The following is a 27,117-nucleotide window of genomic DNA, read 5'->3' on the forward strand; positions in this document are numbered from 1 at the left end:
GATTCAGTATTCACCTCCTGGTACATCCTGTTCTCTGTGTTTCATATCTCCGTTCCTCCTACCTAATGTTCCTAATCCACACGCCCCCTACCCTGGAATGGTAGCTAGGAGGCAGCAGAAGTCGCCCCAAAGGTGGCATACGACAGGGAATGGGTGACTATGAAAAGGACTAACAATGGCATGAGACAATCCTTCTCTGAACCTGAAGTTCTCCATCACCATGAGGTTCTGATCCATCAGCCCTGTAGAATCTGCAACAGTGGGTGTGGCTTCTTCTGGGAACTTTGGCTCACATTTGGAAAACAGAAAAAGAAAGTGTGGGGGAAAAATACATTCCATGAGGAGGCTAGAGATGATCAAAGTCACCAGGAAAATGAGTAACAAAGATAGAAAACCATAGAGAGTATCGTGGAACAAACCTAAGAAGTTTGCCATCCATTTTGAGAAGGTACTGCCTCTCCCCCTGAGCACCCTGCCCTGGCCTCCCATCCCAAACCAAGTACAGCTCCATTTGCAGCAGGAGCTGAAGCCACTCTGTGCCCTATGCTAGGACCCTGGGCACCACATGGCTTCCTGAGTCTTGTGTGCCAAGCCAGAAGCTGACCTTGGCCATGAGCAAAGACTTCCTAGGGAAGCAGGGGAAAAACAGAGGGGGCACTGAAGAGCCTTCTCTAGGAAGAGTCATCTCCCTCGGTGACCAGGATCCAGTATTCTCAGAGGAACAGAAACTGGCCCAGGCCAGCCAGAGTTCAAATAAGATGTGTGTCCTCCCATAACTAACAGGTACAAAACCTGAATGCATCGGCAACTCCAGCGCACATCCTCGTTACCCTCAGTCTCTGCACATCACTTTGTCAGACCAGCTTCCTTTGGCTTTAGACTGATCATTTCATGAGTTCAAGGAGATAGACGGCCATGAGGATACAGTTCTCTCCATATGTCAATCAAGAAGCATGTCTTAAGTTATTGCCTGCTGCGTGTGGAGGGGCAGGGCACAGCTAGTGGCCCCCACCTCCCTGCATCTTTAATAGGCAGCTCTGCAGGCTACTCTGCAAGGTCCCTAGGGCCTTCATCATTGTCTGGCATGGTCAGATGGGGTGAGAAAAGAGGAGCAACTGTCCTCAATGGTGGAAGTCCCCAGAGAGTTTCTTCAGAGGACAACCCTGCCATCCTCATCCTGTTCACCAAGCTACAGAGAAGAACCAGGATACAATAGACTTCCAAGCCCAGAGACTTCCAATTTCTCTGTTGACACCTTTTGTTCAGCATTGCTTGAGGAAGAAAAGCAAGACAAACAAGGGATTATTGAAAGGATAGATAGATAGATAGATAGATAGATAGATAGATAGAGTATATAATGAGATAAGTATATATAATAATTATAATGATTCACTGATATGTGGTATGGATTGATGTCTGTTTCTTTCTAAATTCCTGGAGTCTTCCACTACAGGCTGTCTTAATGCATACATAATGGGAAAGGGGAAGTAAGAAAAAAAAATACTATGCCCTGAAGGAAAGGAGGCAACTTTGGAGGTACTGAGGGTTTAGAGGTCACCTCAGCCCCCATGGGCACACCAAGACCAGACTGGATTTTAACACTACCCTACAACACAAGGGTTCCTTAAGACACAGCAGGTTCCAGGTTAGAGCAAGAATGAAGAATATGTACATCTTGTAGAACCAGAAGGAAGGACACAGATAGGAAGAGGCAGAAGAAGATGCAGGATGCTCCTGAGAACCCTCAGGAAAGAACTCTAGAGCTGAGCAACCAGAATGCCTGTGCAGATAACACTGGCATAACCATTAATACAATACAATATATATCCAAGAGTCCATACTGACATCGATACATAAGTGAATAACCAAGTATTGGAGACTAGATGAATCCTGATATAAAGATACCAACTTATACAGAGAGAAAACACATGGAAACAAGAAACCAGCCCTGCAGGCCAGGTGGCCACAGCAGAGACAGGACAATGCTAAGATCAGAGTGCTCACTTTCAGGAGGGAGTAGCTACCTCGCCTTTGGGCTAGCTCCTACACGGGTCCCACAGGTTCCTCAACTCTACCGTCCTGGAGGGGGACTTAAGATACCTCTATCTTCAGAAAAACAGTCAACAAGTCAGACAAGAAGGGAGATGGGCAGAAAACATTGCATTGTCTCTCACATATGAAAGTTAACATACAAACTACTGTTTAAAACAGAAGCGCCAACAAGTTAAAAAGCCAACAGGAAACAGGCACACACATAGATAGGGCTCATGAATCAGCATAGAAAAGGGATCTGCTATGTGAAAAAGATGTTTAGCGTCCCTCATAGATGCCACGTCTCCCTTACCAGCTTGGGAGAAAAAATGAAAAATCTGACCACAGATCTGTGGGCAAGCCCCCTGGTCAAAGCCTCGTATGTCGTGTTGGATGGGGTGGGAAATGATGATTTAATATCTCACGAAAGGTTTTCATAGTTGCCAAAGAATGTACGTACTGAACCTGTTCAGATGGGAAATGCCTCTCATGGGCCCAGGGGTTCTCTTGCTTCCCATACGTTGCTGTTATGTTGGAGGCCCTGAGCCTCTAAGCAGTGGGGCTCAGCCGTCGCAGCCAGCAGCTTTGAAAACTTTTAGCCTGGCCCCTGGTTCCGATCTGTCACCAAAGCCCCCCATAGACTGAAAACTCTAGAAAAGTAACATTCCCTTTGGCCCAGGGACTGGCTTCTAAGACACAGTCCTGAAAAACATCTCCACAGATGTAGGCGGATTGTACCCAAGGGCCTACCCTTAGCCAGCCTGCTAATACAACAGACTGGCCACAGACAGGGGACTGCAGTCATAACAAGTGAATACATCCATAAGACGATATTGAATCAACAGTAATTCCAGAGTGCATTTTTACGTTAAAGCAAAGTACAAATTTAAATATATATATTTATTTATAAATTATACATTTAAATATAATATATATCTACATGTTAGTGCCCTTCCATACAAACAGAGTTAAATAAGAAATGCACATACATACTTTAGAAAGTAATTTCTTTGGGGCTAGAGAGAGGGGGCAGCAGAGAACACTTGCCGCTTTTACAGAGGAGCTGGGTTCAATTCCCAGAATCAACCTGTGCTGAGAACAGGTGAAACACACTAACACCAGGCACCAACAGTAAAGAAGAAAAGGGGCGGTAAGTCGATAGACTGGGCTTCCAGGGAACAGTCAGTAAGGACACAACACTTGCTGTTCTGACATTCCATTCACAGAAGCAGCATCCCCCAGCAGAAACCAGCATCCCAGGGTCCTGGCTTCTTGTAAGTACATTTCCACTAAAGGCTTCAGGGCTGCTTAGCAAGTAGGCTCCTTCCTGGTCTCTGTGGGGCCAACCGGAGCAGCTTAAGTGGGCTTTCTAAGAGAAAGGGGAGCTTCATCTAGGACTGAGGGCATCGCACTAGGCATGCTGATTGAAGAGGCTCTGTGGGCACTCGAGACAATTCCATCATCAAGAAGAACAATGTGGGAAGTGGGGCATGAGCACTGGGTAGGAAACCCTTGAATCCGTAATGAACCCTTTTGTTTTGCTTTGTTTTCAATCTGGTGGTGGTGGTGGTGGGTGTTCTTCCTTTTTCTTTTCTTTTTGTGTGAGAGGACCTTAGCTATGACCTTATGACCCTAGTCTGGTGAGGAACTTGCTTTATGCCCCAAGCTGGCCTCACGCCCATCATTCCCCTGCCTCAGCCTCCCAAGTGCTGGGATTGTGGATCTGTGCCACCACGCCCAGTGGAAATGTCGTTCTTTATAGAAACGGCCAGAGGAAAAGAACAGCTCTATTCTGCAGACTCGAAGGCTGGGGTTGAAATCTCTGGTCAGGCTGTTTACACGGCTCACCCCAGCATTCCATAGAACCCTTGTTACTTCAAAAGGAAACAAAAAATTTTTCCGGCAGAACTCTGGCACCCGTCCTACCCAAATGATCGCATTTAAGAAGAGGTCCCATGTCCTCACCACAGTGAGACAGAGGCGTAGGACTCCACCCATGAGGCGCCCTCACCCCAAATCTAACCGCGAGAGCAAGTGACACAGTCCAGACCTAGGGAGCCCCATGCTGCTGAGGCACCCTATTGGATCACAGGAAATAGAGAGACACGTCATACAGAACACAACGCATGGCCTTCAACTAGTCCACACGGAATAGCACATGAGGAAGACATTTGGGGACAACAGGCACTAAGTGGCTACTCAAGGACAGCTCGGGAGTGAGGAGCTAACTCTCACATGATGGACAGGTTGGGACAGGGTGGGACAGGCCTGTACTGTGACAGAGAACTATAGAAACTGCATGTGGTCACAGTCATCTCCTGTGGAAGGGTCAGAAGCAGAGGTGGGAACAGGATTGCCTGTGGTCACACTGTGCACACACAAAGGATAGAGGGCAGGGGTTGGAATGGGACGGTGTGTTGTCCCACTGTGCCCACACAAAGGACAGAGGGCAGGGGTTGGGATGGGACTGTGTGCTGTCCCACTGTGCACACACAAAGAACAGAGGGCAAAGGTGGGGATGGACTGTGTGCTGTCCCACTGTGCACACACAGAGGGCAGAGGGCAGGGTGGGGATGGACTGTGTGCTGTCCCACTGTGCAGACACAAAGGACAGAGGGCAAGGGTGGGGATGGACTGTGTACTGTCCCACTGTGCACACACAGAGGGCAGAGGGCAGGGTGGGGATGGACTGTGTGCTGTCCCACTGTGCACACACAAAGAACAGAGGGCAAAGGTGGGGATGGACTGTGTGCTGTCCCACTGTGCACACACAGAGGGCAGGGTGGGGATGGACTGTGTGCTGTCCCACTGTGCACACACAAAGGACAGAGGGCAAGGGTGGGGATGAACTGTGTGCTGTCCCACTGTGCACACACAGAGGGCAGAGGGCAGGGTGGGGATGGACTGTGTGCTGTCCCACTGTGCACACACAAAGGACAGAGGGCAAGGGTGGGGATGGACTGTGTGCTGTCCCACTGTGCACACACAGAGGGCAGAGGGCAGGGTGGGGATGGACCGTGTGCTGTCCCACTGTGCACACACAAAGGACAGAGGGCAAGGGTGGGGATGGACTGTGTGCTGTCCCACTGTGCTCACACAGAGGGCAGTGGGCAGGGGTAACACAGGGCAGTTCTGGACAGGACAGGAGGCTCCTGGGCTCACATAGTTAGAAAAATCTGCCAGGCCTGAAGGCCTCTGCCTCTTTCCTGCCAGAAAAAGAAGCAAAGGGCCAAGCAGCCCAGTGTCTCTCATTCTGAAGGACAGAACCCCGTGGCCAAGGAAAGGCTCCATCAGAGCCATAGAGGTTCAAAGGAAACAAAGGAACACCCCACTGTTGACCCCACAGGGCCAGAGGTCCCGATACCTACAGTCAGCCATGCTTGGAGCAGTGCTGTGAGCTGGGGCCTCTGCAACCTCCCTGCCCTTTGAGGTCAGCCTCTGACCTCGATGACAGCTGGGTGTCCCCATCTCACTTCACACAGGGGACAGGGCAACAGCCAGCAGAACTAGGAGCCAAAAAAGCTTTCCCTGTAAGGATCACAGCCAAAGAGGCCTTTCCTTTTCACCCGGCTGCTCATGTGCCCCTTTGAGCGTCAGAGTCTTTCCGTTTGCAATATTCCACTCTGTTTTGAGTTCTCTGAAATGACATGACAGAAAACACAGGCCCAGAACAGCACACAGGGATGAGAGGCCCGGAGCTGAGAGCATGGCTGGCTTTGCTGGAGACGTTAATACAGAATGACCTTTCTCTGAAGGGTATTTGAGGGAGACAAAGCAGTTCTCGGTAATGTGGTTACCATGGTGATTGGCCCTTTAAGAAGGCCAGGCAAGAAGCAGTGCACATCTGCCATCAAAGCAAGCAGCACACAGCTTAAATAAAGCAACGCTGGGGATTCATTTGAAACAGGAGAGATAAATGACTGATTAGAAAGCCAAGGGCGGAGGGCGGGGAAGACCCTCAGAGCTGAAGAGCAGGGCTGCGGCAATGGGCAGGGGCCTTCCTCCGGGGCAGCAGGCTGGTCAGCACAGTTATGGCAAACCATGACAACAGTACCAGTGCCGAGGAGTTAGGAGGGGACACCCTCTACATTCCCAGGCTGCTGAAGGCAGGCTCCAACATAAGAACAACAGGAATAGGGCAGTCGGCAAGATGGCTGCATGAATAAAGGTGCTTGCCACACAAACCTGGCGATAGGAGTCCAATGTCCAGAACCCACAGAGATAGCACCAGCGCCACATAACCCTCCTGTGACACATGGTCACCATGGCATGAGTGTCCATGATAATGTGATGATGTGAAGATGATGTGATGATAATGCGAAAATGATGTGATGATAGTGATGTGACGATAATGTGATTATGATGTGATGATGATGTGATGATAGTGATGTGACGATAATGATGTGATGATTATGATGTGATGAGGATGATGATGTGATATGATGATGATGTAATGGTGACACAATGATGATGTGATGTTGGTGATGTGATGAGGATGATGTGGTGAGGATGATGTAATGATAATGGTGACATTATGATATGATGATGATGCGATGACGATGGTGATGTGATGATGACAATGACGATGTTATGATAATGACAATGATGATGATGATGATGATAATGATGACAGTGATACGATGATGATGATGACGATGATGACAATGATGATGTGATGATGATGATGTGATGGCGATGATGATGATGATGTGATGGTGATGATGATGGTGACAATGATGATGTGATGATGATGGTGACAATGATGATGTGATGGTGATGATGATGATGATGATGATGATGATGATGATGATGGAATGATGTGATGATGATGATGATGATGGAATGATGTGATGATGGTGATGATGATGATGATGGAATGATATGATGGTGATGATGATGATGATGGAATGATGGTGATGATGGTGATGATGATGATGGAATGATGTGATGATGGTGATGTTGATGATGATGGAATGATGTGATGATGATGATGGAATGATGATGATGATGATGGAATGATGATGATGATGATGATGGAATGATGATGATGATGATGGAATGATGGTGATGATGGTGATAATGATGATGGAATGATGTGATGATGGTGATGATGATGATGGAATGATATGATGGTGATGATGATGATGATGATGATGATGGAATGATGGTGATGATGGTGATAATGATGATGGAATGATGTGACAATAATGATAGTGATGATGGTGATGAGGATGACAAATGAGAAGATAATGAGGAAGGATAAAGAAAGAAGGAAAGAAACAAAGGAAGAAATAGAGGGAAGGAGGGAAGAAAGGAGAGAGACAGGAAGGGACAGAGGGATACTGGTGACATGAGCCAGAGCCAACCCCGGAAATGAAGTAGTAAAGCAGCTAGAGGAAAAGCAAGAAGTGTCATGGACAAGGATGGCATGATCAAGGTTAGCTTGAAAGGCTGAGAACAGATACTGGCTTTCAGTAGTTGTTGATAATACAACCAGGATACTAATTCTGCTTCTAAACTTGCCATCTAAGAGCTCCAGGTACACACCTCATAGCCATTTCCCACACTCAGCTTGCCCACTTGGCAGCCACATCACCTAATGGCTCCCCACTCTCACATCTGCTTCTGGGGTGAACATCAGCCAGAGCAATCCACCTAGGCTTTGCATGCTGTGTATTTCCAACCCTAGGAATGCTGAGCAGTGGAAATGCTCTAATTCAGTAGCATCCATCATATCTGTTATCCTTGTAATGTGTATACTGAAACCCAAATCTCAGTGTGCTGAGATTCAGGAGCTGAGAAGTGGCTAGGTCACAAAGGTGGGGTGTAATGGTGAGATCCAGGCTTCTCAGGGTTCCCCACCCCTTATGATTAGGAGGTGGAGAACAGTCTGTGAACTGGGAATCAGAATCCCATCAACACTAAATCCACTGGTGTCATGATCATGAACTTCAGACTCCAAAACCATGAGAATTGAGAATACATTTCCGCTGTTTAAGGTCACCATTCTAAAAAAAAAAAAAAAAAAAAAAAAAAAAAAAGATTGATTTATTTATTATGTATACATTGTTTTGTCTGCATATGTGCCTGTAGGCCAGAAGAGGGCACTAGATCTCATTACAGATGGTTAAGAACCACCATGTGGTTGCAGGAATTGAACTCAGGACCTCTGGAAGAGCAGTCAGTACTCTTAACCTCTGAGCCAGCATTCCAGCCCCCAGGCCACCATTCTTGTAGCCATTTGGGCAGACTAAGACGCATGGACTGTGGTTAACATTTTAAAGACTGTCAAATGATTTTTCAAAGCAACTCTACTATTTATGTTCCCTGCAGCAAGGCAGGAGAGTTTTACCTGCTGCGGAATAACCCTGTTGTACACTGTAAAGATTTGTCACTCAAATCAGTTTAATAAAACACTGACAGGCCAGTAGCCAGGCAGGAGGTATAGGTGGGGCAACCAAACTAAGAATGATGGGAAGGAGAAGGGTGGAGTCAGGAGTCTCCAGCCAGATGCAGAGACAGTAAAAGAGGAGTGTGCTGTACTGGGAAAAGGTACCAAGTCACGTGGCAAAGCATAGATAGAAATATGGGTTAATTTAAGTACAAGAGTTAGCTAGTAACAAGCCTAAGATATTGGTCAAGCATTTATAATTATATAAGCCCCAGAGTGCTTATTTGGAAATCGGCAGGTGGAAGAAAAATGTCCATTTACATTGATCTTCCACGTTTTTGCCAACATTTGCTATTATCTATTTTTCAGTGTGGCTACACCATTGGTTATGACGTTGTGTTTCACCAAGTTTTAATTCACATTTCCTTCATGATAATTGCATGGACACTATCCCAGCCCTGTAATTTTTTCATTCTCCATGACTACAAAAGTCAGCACCATGTAGTGCTTGGACAGCATCCGGCAGTGGCTGAGACCTTGGAGCACAGATGCAGTGGCCTTTAGATGCCTGGGTGACTGAACCCAGGAACATACTTCCTTATGCGGCCTCGTGTGAACAAGGTGCGGAGTTTTTCTTTTTGAAGGAAAGCCTTTCGGATAAATCCAGTTTTATGCCCTGGAGCCTGAAGGAGGCAGAGTCTTTCCAATTCCTTCCCCACTTTCCTTGAGTACATTGCTCAGCTTCTTTTTAACAGTACTGGTCTTTCTGCCCATGAGCTTAAACGTTCTCCATAACCAGCTGGTTTGCACATTTTCCTGCTTTGCTTTGAGCTCCCGACTCTCACTGCAAACCTTGCTAAATGTAACCAGTGATGCCCATACCACAGCCTGATGCTCTGATGGTCTGTAATTCCTTCCTTTTCAACACAGCCTCCCTCAGTTTTAAGAACATAGGCAAAACATAGACAAATCAAATTCTTTACCAGAAGGCAACACAAATGCCCCTGCTCTAGTCCATCTGAAACCTCATGTGTACAGTTTTACTGTCACATTTCTGTTGGCATACTTGTCTGAGCTTCCCACCCTCTGATAACATTGTGTTTCCAGCCTAGAGACACTGGAAACACTGGTTTCCTTCCTTCATCCAAAAGGGCTGACCAGGTGCTGCCCCAAACTCCCCTTGGTGACCAGGCCAGAGCAAGTCTCTGCTCCCACATCCAGACCCCAGGAGGCCACATGACCTTGTCCACGGCACCCAAAGTACCAGTTCCTTCCATCATGCTGATGTGTACTGTACATGCCTGGACCATGTAGCATAGCTCCACACTTGTCCACTCACTTAGAACTCCCTCCAATCACAGAAACTTCCCTGGCAGACTGACAGGACCTCCATCCTGTACAGCCCAAAAAATAAATGCCATCAGGCATAGTGACCTTCATGCAAATGTCCACATATAACTCTAAGACCACTCCAAAGGCCAGAGACAAAGATTCCTCTTGGTAATTCATCTGTTTGCAATCCTGAAAACCATCCATGGAAGCATAGGTCCTCAGATGTTGATAGCCCTAGACCAAGAATCCAGAGCTTTTTGCACCATACTGAGGCAGGCTCCACATCCTTGCTCCAAATCCAGACTGATAAGCAAGTTCATTATCTAAAAATAACCCAACTTTTCTTCGCTTCATCAAAAGATGGGATTATAGTGTGCGCCACCTTACTGCCAGAATAAATGTTTTCATTCCCAGACAGATGAGGACAATGGGTTCATTACATAATCTGTCAGGTACTGTGTAGCCAGAAGTATTGTTTCCTTGCCCTGAGGGTTTTCCAGAACTTTCTCTATTGTGAAGGCTCAGCAGACACTGCAGCATGGAACAAAACTGAACCACAGTGTGAGGTTTTCTGCAGGCACTTGTGCTGCTTACCCAGAAGCAGGGGGCTGCTTTCGGAGTAGACAGGGTTCCTGGCCCTCTGACATCAGCCCAGTCATGCCCATCCTCCTCAGGCCCACCCTCCCAGGACTGTCCACAGGGATCACCACGCTCTTGTTGGGGCGTCACTGCCTTTGCTCCACGGGTGGACCCATGGCCCTGTGGCACAGTCTGCCCTCCCTGAGGTCAAGAGCATTGTCTGGTTTCACATTTCCCACACTCAGGTCCCATGTGTGCTCTTCTGGGTTGGTCAGTGTCATTTGTTAGCACAATTGTTCAGGGCACCGAAAACACTCCTGTCATAGGGGAAACTTTTGGGAATTTAGAGGTCACTTCCCAGGAGCTGGGTCAGAGGCCAGGTCTTCCTATGGCCTGGAGTCATGTTCTTTCTGGGGGATGAAGGAAATCAAACTACAACTCACACAGCATAAAAGTATCCTTACACAGGGTTCTTACATTCAACTTGCTGTGCTTGTCAACACTGATTTCAAAGCACTTCATAGAGAGAAACACTGCACCTATTAGCGTCTGTTTTAAGGCCAAGTTCTTTGTTTTGCAGCAAAATATAAGTATCTACTGTCAGACAGGCTCAAATACCACGAGGAAAAAATCCAACCTATGATTGCAAGGGTTTGCATGTCCCCCCAAAACATCATGGCCAAGATCTGGGGAGACGACTTGGCAGGCAGACAGCTTGGTGTGCAAGCATAAAGGCCAGAGTGTGGCTTCCCAGGCATGCTGGCATGTGTTTGTAAGCCCTCACTGGGGAGGCAGACACGGGTGGAGCCCTGGACCTCTCTGGCCAGCCGAATCAGAAAGCCCAGGGTCAGTGAGAGTCCTTGTCTCAAAAAATAAGTGGGATACATTCAAAGATGTCTGTTCTCCACATGTATGCACACAGAAACACATATCACACATGTGCAAAAGAAACACACCATTGACAGAACACTGATCAAGTCGTGGGGTCCCGCCTTCGCAAGGGGTCAGTGCCAGACCCACAGGGTGATTGCTACAAAAGTGTCAGTCATCATTAGCTTTTGCAGTCAATTTGGCACAACCTATGGTCATCTGAGGAAGTCGCAATGAAGAGACTGCCCAGACCAGATCGGCCTGAAGCTACATCTGCGAGAGACTTTCTTCATTGACTGTTGATGTCGGACAGCACAGCTCACTGCATGTGACAACACTGCTAAGTAGGTGGTCTGAGCATGAGCCTGTAAGTCAGTGAGCGAGCCAGCAAGCAGCCTTCCTCCACAGTTTCTGCTTCAGTTCCTACCCTGACCGCCCCTAAAGGACAGACAGTCAGGGTAGGCAGTATAAGCCAAATGTGCCCAAGACAAACCACAGGGGAGTGTGATTGTCCTGTTTAACCCAGTGTATCTAACCATCAGCCGCTGTGTGGTCAGCTCCACTGCTGATGTGCTTTGCAGTTTCCTGGGATCGCAGTATTCATTTTGTGGTGTGGAATTCCTCAGCTCAGACTAGTCACTCTCATCACCTGAAGAACAGGTGTGCCTCCTGCCTGCTCACAGTGCCTGGGCCAATGGTGTGACTTTCTCAGGTGGTCCATGGGGGGGGGGTGTGGGATGTTCATGGCCCTTCTCTGTGGGGAGCACACCTCACCCTTATTTCTCCTACCCATGTGGAAAGGGTAATTTGAACTCAACTTTGTTGAAAGGAAGCATCAACTGTCAAAACCAGATGGGATATGCTTGTTATAGGGGCCACTTATAGGGGCCACGTGGTTTCTTAAGTAGCTATTCCGTCAGAAAAATAGATTTGTGAAATACAAAGACTTCAGAAAAGAGAATGATAGAAGTCATCTGTTCATATCCCTGTCATCCTAATGACCCGTGTCTGTGTTGTGTACCAGAAAAAGTAGAGATCAGTGATTTTTGAGGAAATTTATTTCTTCGGTTGTAGATATGGCTCAGTGGTTAAGAGCACCGGCTGCTCTTCCAGAGGACCCGAGTTCACTGCCCAGAACCCACATGGTGGCTTCTAACTATCTGTAACTCCAGCTCCAGGGAGTCTAATGCCCTCTTCTGGCCTCTGCAGATACCAAGCATGCATGAGATGCACAAAACACCCATACACATGAAGTAAAATATTTATTTCTTGCAGTTCTGGGAGCTGAGACTTCCCGTGTCTGGTGAGGGTATCTGGAGGAGGCTGGGACTTCCCGAATCTGGGGAGGAGGTATCCAGAGGAGCTTGTGTGTCCTCATTACTTTTCCATTGCTGTGAGAGACACCATGGCCAAAAGCAACTTGGAGTGGGGCATATTTGGCTTATACTGCCTACCCTGACTGTCCATCCTTTAGGGGCGGTCAGGGTAGGAACTGAAGCAGAAACTGTGGAGGAAGGCTGCTTGCTGGCTCGCTCACTGACTTACAGGCTCACGCTCAGACCACCTACGTGTATGATTCCTTACCTTGCCTCGAAGACCAGACACCCTAGAAAGACCGACTAAAGACAAAGGGGCTTACTCTGGCTCATGGTTTGAGGGTGCAGTCCATCATGGTGGGAGGTCCCAGTGGCAGGCGTTTGAGGTAGCTGGTTCCACTGTATCCACAGTTAGGAAGCTTTCTCCTCCTTATTCAGTAGATCCGTCCCCAGCCAATAGGATGCTGATGTTCCCCCATCCAGGGTAGATGGTCTTGCTTAGTTGACATCATCTAGACAATTCTTCACAGATGTGCCCCAGGCCTTAGCTCTTCAGGGATTCCAGATCGCATCAAATTGACAAATTTAGTTTTCACACCCTGCTAGCTGGCAGTGAGAACCAGCACCCTGACTCCTGCCCAGGACCTCAGGCATCTCAGGAGTTCTAATTGACGCTCGCTGTGGCCTCCTCCATCTACCTCGGGTGGAGGCTGCCCTTACCACACTCCATCCAGACACTCCAGAGAAGGTGGAATCCACCCCCTCCCACTGGCAGAGCACACATCATTCATCAGACCACAGCAGGCCGTCCTTCGCAGGGCCACCCACTGACCACCTTCCCATGTGAGCTAAGCTAGGCCCACCTTGCCCCCAGGGTCCCTGGCCCCTCAACCCCATCCCTCCATCCTCACTACACTGGTCCCCAGTGTGCTATGGAAGGGGCAGTGGGTCTTCTGGGACCTAAAGTGGGAAAACCCTTTTAACATTCAACACATACCAGAGACACCTCCCAGGGGAGGTGGCCCCAGCTGACTGACAGGCACATCTTTGAACAGTGCCTGCTCATCTGTGCAAGTCCGTGATTCCAACTAAGAACTACACAAGTGATCTGGGCATAGGCAGTGCTCTAGCAGAGAGGGGTCACCACAAAGGGGACTTGTGATTGGCCCCTCATAATGGCGGAGCAGCTGCTAAGAATTATGTAGGTTTACCCTAAGCCAAAGTGTCACTTCTGTGGCAACAATACAGAAAGAGTTGGAACTTCTTCCAACAAATACTGTACCAGGGAAGGTGGTGCCCTACAGACCACACTGGTCCTTGACCAAAAGGGACCTCAGCTTCCCACATCACAGGCCCCCAAGTCCAACCTATGGCCTGCATTCCCGACAGAGTCCCTGGATCGTGACATATCCTTGGTGCACTTGTTTGGGTTCATCCTTGTGCTGTAGCAGTCTTGGATGACAGAGACCTTGCAATCGGCAAAGCCTAGAATATGTGCCCCTTTCCAAAAGTATGCTGGACACCCAAGGGACAAGACCAACCAGGTACTACAGTGAGAACTAAGGGCCAGCAGAAGCCCCTCTGCCTCAGCCCCCGCAGAAGCCTCTACGGAACGGAGGGCAGCCTCCACACTCACAGTCAAGAGATACCTGAGGGTATCCAGGGGCTTTCATCCTGACTTTTCAGCAAAGTGACCCTCCAGGAACCCTGGGTCTGGTCTGTCTATCTGTCTGTCCTGTGTGCATCTCTTCAAAGCCCATAGCCCTAGCTCCATAGATGCTGCTCATTTCCAAGGAGAAGAGCCCACTGCCCAAGATGGAGGGCTTTCCAGCCAGCTACCCCACAAGAGCATTCAAAGGATACTCTGAGCTGGAGCATCAGCGACAAGACTGTCTCCTCCCCTGAAGACTTCTCTGATCCTCAGAATGCTTCACTGGGCTATCATAGATGCCCTGAATCTGTCTTCTGCAAAGGGGACTATGTGGCCCATCTGTGCTAGCACAGTGTCCTTGTCTAGTAGTCTCGGTGTTCGTGACAGGCAGGGTGTTGGAAACCAAACTCTAGGTCCTGCCTGTACCCAAAGGCATGCTCTTTCTCCTAAGAGGAAGCATGGCTAGGAATGGGGCAGCAGAGAGCAAGAAACAACGCTCAAAATACCTTTATTCTTTTCCTTACAGGCAGTCACTCGGTCACGCACTAAAGGTGTCCACTGGGGGATGTAGCCGACATTCTCACAACGCTGCCTCCTTGTGTTCTTTACTCCTCCGTCTCCTCGTGTTCTGACAGTGTCAGCGCCGCTAGATGACGGGGAGATGGGAGTGTTTCTCTGATGGGGCTCTCAGCACCCTTAGGAGATTTTATCAAAGGGCTTAGAGTAAACATACAGCAGGCATTGTCCCAGCCTGTACTGCCCTTGTTCCCCAGACATCATGGGGACTGAAGCCTCAGTAAGAAGTCTTCATATCCACTGTCTCAACGCAGAAGGCACCAAGGAAAAGATTAACCTGTGCGCTACAGGCAGTCTTGGGTACACAGACTAGCATCAAGGCCCTCTGGTCCCACTTTCCCCGGGGACTTCCACGAAGCCAAACCCATGAGGCTAAAGGTCAGGTGAGGCAGCCCTTTTTGTCCCACATGCCACAAGATGCCATGTTTGGGGCATCCTTTTCTCTAACCTGACCTGGGAAAAGCAGCAAGAGGTCTGCACAGCCTCCTGAGAGTCTCTGGCAAGCCCATGACTCTGCCTCCCGTGAAACAGAGCAAGCAGCGAGATACTGTCCCGTTTCAGCCTCTGCCTCGCCACCAGCGGCCACGCTCACCCTGCACTGGCCCCGAGGAAGGACCTTGATAAACCTGCAAGTATTACTAGACTGTCCTTAGGGCATGCCCTGATACTTGCCAACCGCAGTGGGGGAGGGAAGAGGAACCCCGGCCTTCTACAGTTGGGTACATTGGAATCCTGCCCAGGCTAAAACAGTGTTTGCCGTTATTGTTGGGGGCCATCAGAGACACTGAGCACATGCAAAAGGAAGACCACAAGGACAGAGACAGACTCAGTCTACAGGAGCCTACCTTCCATTTGGCTCTCAGTGCCCTTCTTGGAGGAGCCACTTGGAAGGGAAAGTTTGAGCGACACCGGTTCTTGAGTAGAAAGCTGCTCAGACTCCTTCCTGGAGATGTTAACTGATGGTGGGGTTTCCGTGAAGATCTCTGTCTCTCTTCTATTCTCCTGTATGATCCTGGAGAAGCCAGCCTTGCTCACAGCCAAGCAGCTAGAGACAGAAAGCTCCACCCACCCAGGACTGAGGCTCTATGACAAGGTCCGCATGCTTTGCTCCATGGTCTCGGTTCAGTCTCTCTAAGGCAAAGCCCGGGAAGGAAGTACACACTGTGCTTGATGCAAGGCAGGCTGTGCCGGCCAGAGGAAAGGCTGGAGCAGTTGCTGGGTGAGGCATGCAAATCCTCTCCATGGCTCTGTGCCAATCACAGGGCAGAGCCTCAATAGCAGCAGGCGCACCAGAGGTGCATGCTGAATTGAACACCAGCCCTGCCCTGCAGACAGAGACCAGCTGTGCGGTTTAGGGCGTCACAGTCTCCGGGACGATGACAGAAACGGTGTCTCTCCGACACACCCAAACACTGTTACAGTACACAGACTTACTCGGCCCAGGGTTTAAAGCATCACGGCAGGGACTTACGGTGGTTAATATTATCTACATGACAGAATCTTGAATCACTAAAAAGATAAGCGGCAGGGCATATCTGATAGAACTTCAAGATTAGATTCATCGAGGAGGTAAGAACCACCTCACCTGTTGGCAGCACCGGCCCTCAAGCTGTGAGCCCAGATAAGCCCTTTCTCCTTTAGGTTGACAGTGTTAGCTGCTTGGTCTCAACAGTGCTTAAGGACAATGCTGAGCCCAGTTAGCCCTTAGCCTGAGCCCTGGGACCTCCTGGGTGCTTGCTGTCCCTGCACACTCCAGCAGGAGATGCTCCCAGGATCTTTGGCTGCAGGGGCTGACAAAGCCAGTGAGCTCAGTACTGCTCCTGGGGTCTCAAACACCCCCGAATGCTGGGGAGTCAGTTTTCTCACTAAGAGGAGATGTACCAGAGCAGCAAGTTGGGTAGGGAGTCAGGCTGAGAGAGGGAGTGGCATCAGGAATCACACGCCTGCCCCAGACCACTCCTCCCCGGCAGAAGAACTGAGAGGACGCACCTGTAGATGATGGTGATGGTGAAGATGCCTCCAATGAGCACAATCAGGGCGGAGAAGATCTGCACGTAAACTGTGAGGCAGTCGGGAGGGGGAGGGGGAGGGGGGAGGGTCACCGTCACCCCACCAGCCCATTAGCCCATTGCCTCAGGGTGCTGCAGCTGGTAATGACATAGTCCCTGAGCTCTTCAGCCTGACCTGCCCCCACAGTGGGTGCCAAAGCCATGAAGTCTCAGTCAGGAAGAGCCCCCCTTGCTCCTGAACCATACACACCCCCTTTGTGGGGTCACGAGAGAGTAAAGTTCTCAGCACACGTGTGCCACAGAGGTCCCACTATTGTTGATACTTTAGTGATTACGTCCTTCTCTTCTCTATTCTGTTTTCCATTAAGTCAGGGGAAAGAAACAGTCCTGCTGGCCACACCCAAAGCAAGGGATAAGACTTGCTTCAAGCCCCTACCTTTACCTCCTTGTAAATGACTTTTAGGTGTTCCTAACCAGCCAGAAAGAACTCTGCTAGATGTGGCATCCTTCAAAGACAATCATTTCCGCAACAGGGGTCCTAGACCAGTGGGTGTTTGTTTCTATACAGGTCTAGAGTCACAAGTGAAAACAAAGGCACCACCAGGCCTGACCCTCACTGAAGGCTCCAGGAGTCCTCAGTCCACTTCACTGTGGCTTTTGATGGTTTCTGGTGATCTCCAGCCCCTCTGTGTTTGTCTGCCCCCACTCTTCTGAGGACATCGGGCCTGTTGAATTAGGGGTCGTCTTGCCCTAGTGTGACAGCCTCTTACAATCACACCTACAAAGACTCTTGCCCTAGTCAGCATCCGCTGTCAACTTGGCACAGCCTAGGAATGCCTCAGGAGCCTTAACTTAGCAGTCGTCTTTATCAAGGTGGTCTGTGGGCATGTCTGCGAGGGACCCAGGCAACCGTGGCAGGTTCTAGTCACTGGGAAAGCGGTCTTGGGCTGTGTAAATACAGTAGTGTATAAGCCTGTATGAGCCAACAAAGCAGTATTCCTCCACGGTTCCAGCCTCTAGGTTCCTGCCGTAAATTTCCCCGAATGATGGATTGTGGCCTGGAAGTGGAAGTCAAAGGAACCCTTTCCTTCTCTAAGTTGCTTTTGGAAAACATGTTTTATCGCATTAATAGAAAAGACATTAGAACAGAAACTGGTACCAGGCCGTAAGTGGTATGTTGCTGTGATGGACCTGACCGTGCGGCTTTTTATGCCTTTGGACTATTTTGTTAGAGGATTGTGGAAGGTTTTGGAACTTTGGGCTACAAAATCCAATGAGTATTCAGAGATTAAAGAGCTGTTGTTGTGAGGCCTTGGAAAATAATGCTGAGTGTAGCAGCAACAGGGGAGGCCTGGCTGAGAGAAACACGGACATTGGAGGCCTGGCTTGTGAGGATTCAGACACTCTATAGGCACCATCTGTGGTTGCTGGTCAGGCTAATGATAGAAAGTCAGCTGTGGTTCATAAGAAGAGATCAGCACCACGGAGGCATTGTCTTTGGGACCATGGAAAGCATTTCCTCCAAATCGACACTTAGAAGTTAACATCTAAGAAGGCCAAGGCTACATCTCAAGCTGGAAGCTGAACTGGACAGGGTGGAAAAGTTACCTACATGTTACTTTTTGAAGGCATGAAAGATGCAAGATTAAGGGAGTGATGGAAAACAGCTGAGGTCTGGTAAAGTGACAGGGTCAGAGTCCCTGAAGAGAAGCCAAGAAAGGCCATTGCTGAAGGTGCCTCAGTTGGCAGTGGAGACCCCAGGACCATCTGAAGTCCACCAAGAACAACTGAAGAGTGTAGCTAGCCTAAACACACACAGCAGATGGTGTGTTCTGGAGATGGCAAAGCTGGGGAGGTATGGCTGCTGCCCATAGCCTCTGGCGCCAAAATATCACCAGTGAGCTCTTGGTAGATACCAAACACCGAACTGTAAAATCTTGATCTTGGTTATGCTTAAGTTTGAATGTTCCTATGCCATGGTTCTTCTGGAATAAACAGTACTTAACTCGGTTTTGTTTTGTTTTTACTTTACAGACAATCACAGTTAAGAGACTGCAGACTTTTTAAGGAAACCCAGACATTTTGAAGATTTCTTTTCTATAAGTGCTTTGCCTACATGTGTGTATATATACCAAATGCATGCCTGATGCCCACTGAGTGACCCCAAAACTAAAACTTCACCTGGGAGGAGCTGGAGGGAGGGCATGGGACCTGAAACCCCCGGGTTGGCTTGTTTCTTTAAATGACGACTTATCACTGAGAGCTCCCAAGCCAGGCTGAGGAAGGAACAAACGCTTTCCTTTTGATGCCCAGACTTGCACAGCGACTCTGGGATGTCCGACTGTGCTCCCACTTCCTGAACTCTACAGTCCAGAGAAACAGTCCCACGGGGAGTATGGCTGACCTGTGACTGAAGGACAGCAGTGGTAACCAGGGCTGGGCTGAACGACTCTATGGTATCTCCCTGGTTTCCTCCAGTGTACTGTAAGGATACTCAAGCAATCCTTGTGACTGGGAGAAGTGGTTTTCCATGGCAGACACCAAAATCTGGCTCTGCCAGTCTTATGAGAAGCAAAGATTTCAAATTGAATGACCAAGATTATGGTGACATAGACATGGGCCCTATGGTGACACAGTCGTGGGTGCTATGGTGATGTAGTTGTGGGAGCTATGGTTACATAGTCATGGGCGCTATGGTGACACAGTTGTGGGTGCTATGGTGACGTAGTTGTGGGCGCTATGGTGACATAGTCATGTGTGCTATGTTGCCTGTATCACCCAATCCCAGTGAAGTCTGTGAGCTGTTGGTTTGAGCCTCTCTGTTTTGGGGGGGAGAGCAACTTACTACAGTGTAATGGAATTACAGTATAAAGAAGGCCGTGGGGCTCCACAAGGAAAGTGCCCTCATCATGATGTTGAGTACATAGAACCAAATGAAAGAAAAGGTGTTTATGAGTGAGTTAGGGGCCTTAAGACAAAACGCCACAAATTCTTGAATCCCAGCGTCTTTGAGAGTGACAAATTCAAAACCACATGTGAGCATTGCACACATGTTTTTGTGTTTCAGTACCAGCACCTCCCACGTGCAGTGGTAATCGCTTGTCCCCGCTGTCAAGCTAGCAAAAGCCAGAGGCAGGACTCTGTGAGTCCCTCCGCACAGCAGATGCCACATGGGTGGCTTGTCACAGTCATATATTGTGACGGCTCTCCCCAGACAGCAAGAGCAGAAGAAAGGGTTATTTTCCTGAGGGAACAACTTAGTCACGTCTCCCAAGTACATTTAACAAAAGTTTTGAAATCAGCTCAGCAAGTCCCATGAAGAAACTGAAAGTCAAATACTTAGGAAAAATGACATATTAAATAATGTGCCCTAAATCAAGACTGAAGAAGGAAGGCAAGTCTTCCCTTCTCGCTCCCTGTTCGTTTTGAAAGATCTAATGCTAATTCCCCAAGTTCATATTCTTAATAATACAGATTATGCCATAACACAATGTGCACTTCAAGCCAGCCTATTGAAGAAGTTGGTGAAAGGTTTTCATAACAGGGAATTATATGCACAAAGAACTCATAATACCCTGTCACTGAATCCCACAACTTACACAGTACAAAGGTTCATGTGCCGCCGTGAATGAGAAAGATGTCAGAGAAATGAAAAATAATTTGAGGGCACAGTGAGAACCCAAATGTAGGGCTCACTGCCCAGAATCTTCCTACAGATGGCCCCACCTCTCAACTTGGAAGAAGTCAGAAGCTGAGGAAGAGCAGGGCCCACACACTCACTTGCTATCATGGAAAAGATGGACAGAGGGTCCATATCTGTTGCCACGAGATAACGTTGTGGCTCTGACCCACAGAAGCCCCTGAGAGCCTGTGCTGTTTTCTGGGTTCATAAAGGAGACCCACAACAAAGATACTACAGGGACCATGGCTTGTTCTCGCATGACTGGCTGGTGATGGCTCCAGTTTAAGGGAGTGTGTGGGTGGCACACATGGCACACAGTCATATTCACAAAAGCACCAGTATCATCATAAAAATCTGCTGGGAAACTGTCCAGAGAATACTGCAGATAAAGCAGTGATGGTCTGGGTACATCTCTAGGGAGGGATCTACCTTGAAGGATCTGCTCCCCATGTCTCACTGTTGAGTTTCCATTTCACTGGGGTCTGTAGCAACTGAGATCACCACTACAGCTCTTGGCTCAGACTAGAAATTGAGTGTTCCCCATATGCTCACATGGAAACAACTGAACACACTTCTTAAATGTCAACTGGATGCTCGCTTCTCAGGCTTCTGAGGAGCTCTGAACGTAGAATTTTCCAGACACACTCATTTGCAGAAGTGCTCTTAGTCGCCTTCCTGTTGCTCTCTGACAAACACCCTGACAAGGGCAACTTAAGGGAGCAAGGATTTCTTCCAGCTCACAGCTCTAGGCTTCGGTTGGCCACGGCAGGAAGTCCAGGAGGCAGAGGCTGGCTGTGCTGCATCCACATCCAGGAAGCAGAAGGTGATGAACGCTGTGCTCAGCTCACCCACAGTGTGCGTGTCTCTCTCTCTCCATCCTCACTAACGTAGGATAGTCTCGAGACTATCCCCACAAGCATGCCCAGATGACTCAAGGGCTCATCAAGTTGAAAGTTGAGACAGACCGTCACAATTCCACTTGTCGACTCGATACCCACACCCAGCACTTAAATCATAACCTTCCACGTCTTTTCCCCGAAGTCTCGGGGTTCACCTCAGAAAGCAAAACACAACCCAACCTCAAAAGGCCCCACCATCTAAAAACTGTAACAGCTTAAAGTCTAAAGTCCACAACTCATTTGGGACTCAAGGCAATCTCTTCACTGTGAGCGCCTATAAAATAAAAAGCAAGTTACATACTCCCAACATACAACAGCATAGAACAATATGTCCCACCCTAAACAGAATAATCTGGGTATCAGTAAATGACCAGGCCCAACCAAGATGAAATTCCAGCAGGGCAAACACCAAATCCTTTTGTTCTTTGTGGCCTCTTTGGGAGAAGTTGGGTTTCCCTGTAACCTGCTCAGCCTGCATGACACTGCCGTAAGTGGGTGTGGCCCTGTCTGCCCTTCTCCAGTTCTTTTCCTGGGGAGCCAGTAGGGGGCAGCAGATCTGGCAGGTCCCATTGGTCACTATCCCCTGACTTCCCAGGTCTTGTACCCAGGGAATGGGACACAGCTCTGTCTCAAGGGACCCAGTTCCCCTGTAGAAGGAGGAGAAAGAGCATGAGGGCGGGGCCCTGAGAGCAAGCGGCACTATGCATAGGGAATGGGCAGGTGGCCAGCACACCAAGGTTCCCAGCAGTCCCCACTGCATGGCCAGTGTGGTCTTCTGGCCTCAGAGTGTCCGCCCTCTTCTCTGATGGAAACTAAGAGTGGATGGAAACCACACTGCTTCCATGATTGCCCTTCTGAAAGCTATAAGCAGAGTAAGGAAATACATGAGCCCCCAAGTGGAATTTAATGACGGTTTGGAGACATTACTTTGGAAAATTCTCAAAGTTCAGACGTCCTGGCACGTGAGACTATACCCAAGAGGCAGAGTGTACAGAGCTTTCACTACTACACCTGGTTCTCTAGGACTCCACTGTCCCTTCCTGTCTGCGTCTACCTGGTATGTCTAGACATGGCTCTTCAGGAAGGACACAGTGACAAGCCAGCTCTACAGCTCCTCGGACAGCCTAGGCCCAATCTCAGGACTGCATTGTGTTCCATTGTGGCACTAAAATGATCTCTGGAGAAACCCAATCACGTAGCATCTCTCAGCTGTCCCCGCCATCCCTGGTTGGACACCACAGTCCTTGCCTGATCAAACTCTCAGCTGTCTGTGGCCAGCAGCACCCTTTGTCCCTCAGCTGTCTTAGCAGGGACGGTCCTGTACCCAGCCTTCCCAAGCCCACCCTTTTCTAGGAAAGAGAGTGTGAGAGGCCCCCTGACACTCAGCACAGAGCAGAGCAGCCAGCAGTCAGTGAATCTCCAGCCGGCTGGACGGTGATGGGTGGGGCGTGACACAGACAATGGACAGTGGCTAGGACTGCGTCAGGTGTGTGGTCCCCCCATACTCACCGGGAATAGCTTTCTCGTAGCAGACACCCTTATAGAAACAGCACCCGAGCTCTTTGCACCGGTCCCTGCTGATGTTGTAGTCACAGATGTCATAGAGAGGGATGTCACACACTGCAAGGCACAGACAACAGCGCTGACTTGGCAGGAAACACGATGGAGGGGGATGGGGGCAGTGGGGGGGGGGGAGTCTGCCAGATTAACTGACGTTTCCTTACTCCTGTTGTTCATCATGCAAATCTCTCTTTGAAACGAGGATGCGAATTAAAATTTCTGGGCAAAATAATATAAAGTTAATTACCGAGCACAGTGCAGAGGCCTCTGTGATGAGGATGATAAGACATCTCAGCAGGGCCATGCCAGGCACATGGGCTAACACGAGACCACTGGGGCAGCCCGGTTGCCATGTTCCATATGCACACTGAGCCACAGCGTGGCCATACCTAGCAGCGTGGGTTGACGATTGTGCCCGGATTTAGAAGCTGAATCTAAAGGAACATACACTGCGGGCTGGAGGAGGGTCCTCAGATGTTAAAGGTGTTCCCACTCCTCAAGTTAGGTTCCCAGCACTCGGGGCAGGGACAGCTCATACCGCCTCTAAGTCCAGCTCCAGAGGCTCTGACACCTCTGGCCTCTAAGTCCAGCTCCACCACACAGACACACACAGACACAAACACACAAGCAGAACTAAACTAAACCTTAAAGAAAACAATAAAAGAGCAAAAGCTGAGTGAGAATTCTGGGCCCTTTCCCCCCCGAAAGGGAAAACAGTAACCTGTACTGTAAGGAGGTTGAAGGAAGGAGCCAGAGCAACTATTCCATCACAAACTGATTTTGACTTGGGAAATGTGGCGCTTCAGTGGCGGAGGCAGCTGACTGAACCAAATGGAAAACAAGCCACACAGAGGATTCTGTCCAGACCGAGGGCAGGGGTACATCACCAACCCAAGGCTGGAGGAACTAGCCCCACATTGGGGACACAGGACAGGAGGATTCTGGGGCTAACTAGCCAGCTAGTCCAGCTGAACTGGTGAGACCCAAGCACAGGATGTCTCATAGTGTCTGTGCACCCATGCGCTTGCATGTACATACATGAACACATGCAAAATGCTATCACCACGGTGTCTCCTTGGTTAGAAGTTACAGGCACAGACGCCAGAGGCCACTTCCTGTACACAGAGCTGAACTCTCAGGGGACTGGGGACATGGAAGGTCATCTTGTTCTCTCTGCGGACACGGTGTCCCTGATTCAGCCACTCGGGAAGCGGCAGCACAAGTCATTTGGATCCACGAGACTTGCCACAGGCCTCCAAGAAGGGACATAGATGACGCAGACACAGAGCTTTGCCATTTACAGAAACAATTTCATCGTCATGGCAACATGGAAGGAAGCAACATTAATTGAATATGTAGATCAACTCTCAGGCAACAGGAGGTCAGGCTTAACAGGCAGACAAAAGCTAAGCCTGATCCAGCAGCCTAGCCTCTGGCCAGGGCTCAAAGCCCCTTCCCTGCCCCATGTGACTGGGAGCTCTGGAGGCAGCCTCTGTCTGGCCTGTCTCAGGGAAGCTGATCTCCACTCGCTCATTCTACCCCTTTTGGACAACCATGCACAAAGCCTATGGAACCTTGCTGGACAGGACGGAACCCGGCCACCAAGCATGCAGAGAGCCTGGAGTGCACTGAGAAACCACAAAGTTCACGATGCCTTGAATAGCCGAGAAGATGGCTGTGGACCACCTGCCACCTGAGGAAAGAAAATCTGTGCCTGGGGAAGGGGAGGGGGGACTCACACCCAGCAGGGCAGCTGGAAGGTACACAGAGCCCCCAGAGCTGAGGTGAGCAATCTGTGGTCTGTTCTAAGTTACTTCATATTGTATAACTGTTTTCTCAGACCACCTTGCCCCGAGAGACTCCGATTTACAAGAAACTTTGACTCCATTCTTAGAATGAAAGATGGCTCTGTCCCTGGGTAGAGACGTGAACACCACCAAACTGTCTAGCTCCACCCATGCAGTGTACACTGATAAAAGACTCAGAATAGAGAAAGCGTCACTCCAAAACCTCACTGGGGTGAACTTGAGACAGCAGGGAACTAGGCCCATGAGCTTACAGGATACACCAGACCCAGGAAAGGGTATAACTTCCTCTCCTGCACCCCATGATGAAGATGACACCCTACACTACAGTGACCGTGGCCCACTGACCCGTCAACTGACATCAGTGTGTGTGTCAAGGACTGACAGGCTGAGAAACCCCACCTGCCAGCTTCTCTCCCTGCTGTTGATGTGGCCGACTCAGTTGGTGTCCTGTGGGTTCGGTGTCTATTCTGTGCCCAGACTCTCACCTGAACCTGGTCCTCCCCTTCCGCCTGTGCAGCCAGACAACTCCATTGCTAAGCTCTTGAGCTTGTGACCCAGGGCAGGCTGGCTCCCTGAAGCTGATTCGGGTTTGTTAGCCATACACACCCTATTTGCTATCCGTGATGCAATCCACATGTATACAACACGTAGAGCTACAGCGATCATTTCCTGAGGGATGTGTGGTACGAGGGGTATGATGAACCTGTATCCACCTCAGCCCGGTGGCCCAGGAAAGCTGGTATCTGGTAAAGGACTGCTTAGATCCACAGCTTGGAAACACCAGGAAAGCAAGACGCCAAGTGGGATCATTCCCTGCATGCAGCTCAACAGTTCATAGATAGACCGGCCTGCACCCCTAAGACAGCCTACTCCCCCAGAGCACAGCTTCCCTGTACCTGAAACCACTTCTCGCCTGACCCCACACACCTGGAGTGGGCCGTCCCAGCCCCAAGCTTATGTATTCAGGACCAATACCCAAGGGTTCTGGAAACCCCTTGAAGAAGTGGGTGGGTCCTGATCCCCACCCCATCCAGATAGCTCCCCGAGGCTCAGGGCCATTAGCAGGGCTGCTCATGAGGACCTTAAGGACAAGGTTCTCTCCTTTCTTCTAGCTACTGCTTTCCCACTGGACTGGGCGCATGCGCACGGGGCAAGGGGGGGGTGGTGAGGGGAAGGACACTCAATCCTAGCCAAGCATACAAGAGTTGGCCCAGCTGTTTCTGCTGCTTTCTGTGCTCCCAGTCTGCCTTATCTTGCTTGTTCTGAGTCAGAAATCACAAATAGTCCTCTTAGGAGTCTTCTGCCTGCAGAGGTGCCCGGCTCCAGCGTGACAGAGTGCCTCCCCAACCCCACCGTGGCTGAGCCTCCCACTAAACTCCAGGCCTATGGGGCGAGCTCAGTCCTGGGTAGACGCTGGCTTCCCTGCAAGGATTCCCTAGGAAAGCTCCCAGCCTGCCTTCCAAGGGAGACGAATGAAAGATGGACACGTTTCTTCTCTACTACCTCCACGTCATTTAGCATAACATCAATGCGTAAACACATGCACAACTGAGGCAAAAAGGTTTCAAACACGGAGACGGGGCAGGGAAGGCAGCGGTTCCGTCTCACCAGGCCCCAGCGGTCTGAGGTTCCTCTGGGAAGCCTGCAATTCTAGAAGCTCCTCCTCCTGACTTAAAGCAAATGAAATTCTACCGCGTATATTCAGTGTGCCGTCAAGAAAATCTCATTTTTTGAGCGGCTTCCATCCCCAAGGGTGAAGAGTCTAATGCCAGCTTACAGACCTAGTAGGGAGGCAAGGTGCGCTTCCTTGTTGAAAAATACGTTTGAGTAAATAAAAAACAGCTTCTGAGACAAGAATTTTAAAGTAACTGACGAGTATGGCTGGCAGAGAACCCTGTAATTCCGTTGTTCCTTAAACCAATGTGAGAGACCCCACGTGAGTTGCGCTGTACTGAAACTGAAGTCCTAAGAGATTTGCAGTGGCTCCTCGGGTCATTGGGAAACACATTTCTGTGCCTCCTGTGACCAGACAAGATAGTTAGATAAATCCTCCATATAAACAGCCCCAGCAGCCTCTCCCATGTTTACCTGCAAACTTCTTCAGGAGATGCGATGGGGACTTCTTGATTTCTGGGGAGTATCTCATGGTAGCTGCTGACAGCAGTGCAGGGATCAATTATGCCCGGAAGACAGGACACCTCAGCACGGGGGACCTCAAAGTATCCTCACCTAGAAGATGGGATACCCCAGAACAGAGGGCCCCAGAGCATCCACACCTGAAAGACAGGACACCTCAGCACACAGGGGCCTCGGAGTGTTCACACCTGAAGACAGGACAGGACACCTCAGCACACAGGGGCCTCGGAGTGTTCACACCTGAAGACAGGACAGGACACCTCAGCTCAGGGTGGTT

At 49.5% G+C, this 27,117-nt stretch overlaps 1 protein-coding gene across 1 annotated transcript in view; it reads right to left on the reverse strand.

Moving 5' to 3' along the window:
* Tex29 (testis expressed 29) overlaps positions 1–26,850 on the reverse strand; it is a 131,818-nt gene extending 104,968 nt beyond the window's left edge. Inside the window, exons 1-4 of the mRNA XM_057752357.1 lie at positions 26,793–26,850; positions 22,846–22,956; positions 16,736–16,805; positions 15,592–15,758 (exon numbers count right to left, since the gene is read on the reverse strand). Of these exons, the coding sequence (XP_057608340.1) occupies positions 15,592–15,758; positions 16,736–16,805; positions 22,846–22,956; positions 26,793–26,850 (406 nt within the window). The remainder of the gene's footprint in view (positions 1–15,591; positions 15,759–16,735; positions 16,806–22,845; positions 22,957–26,792) is intronic.
* Positions 26,851–27,117: the final 267 nt, after the last annotated feature.

Source organism: Chionomys nivalis, chromosome 20 (genome assembly GCF_950005125.1).
Source record: "Chionomys nivalis chromosome 20, mChiNiv1.1, whole genome shotgun sequence".
Taxonomy (NCBI): Eukaryota; Metazoa; Chordata; class Mammalia; order Rodentia; family Cricetidae; genus Chionomys; species Chionomys nivalis.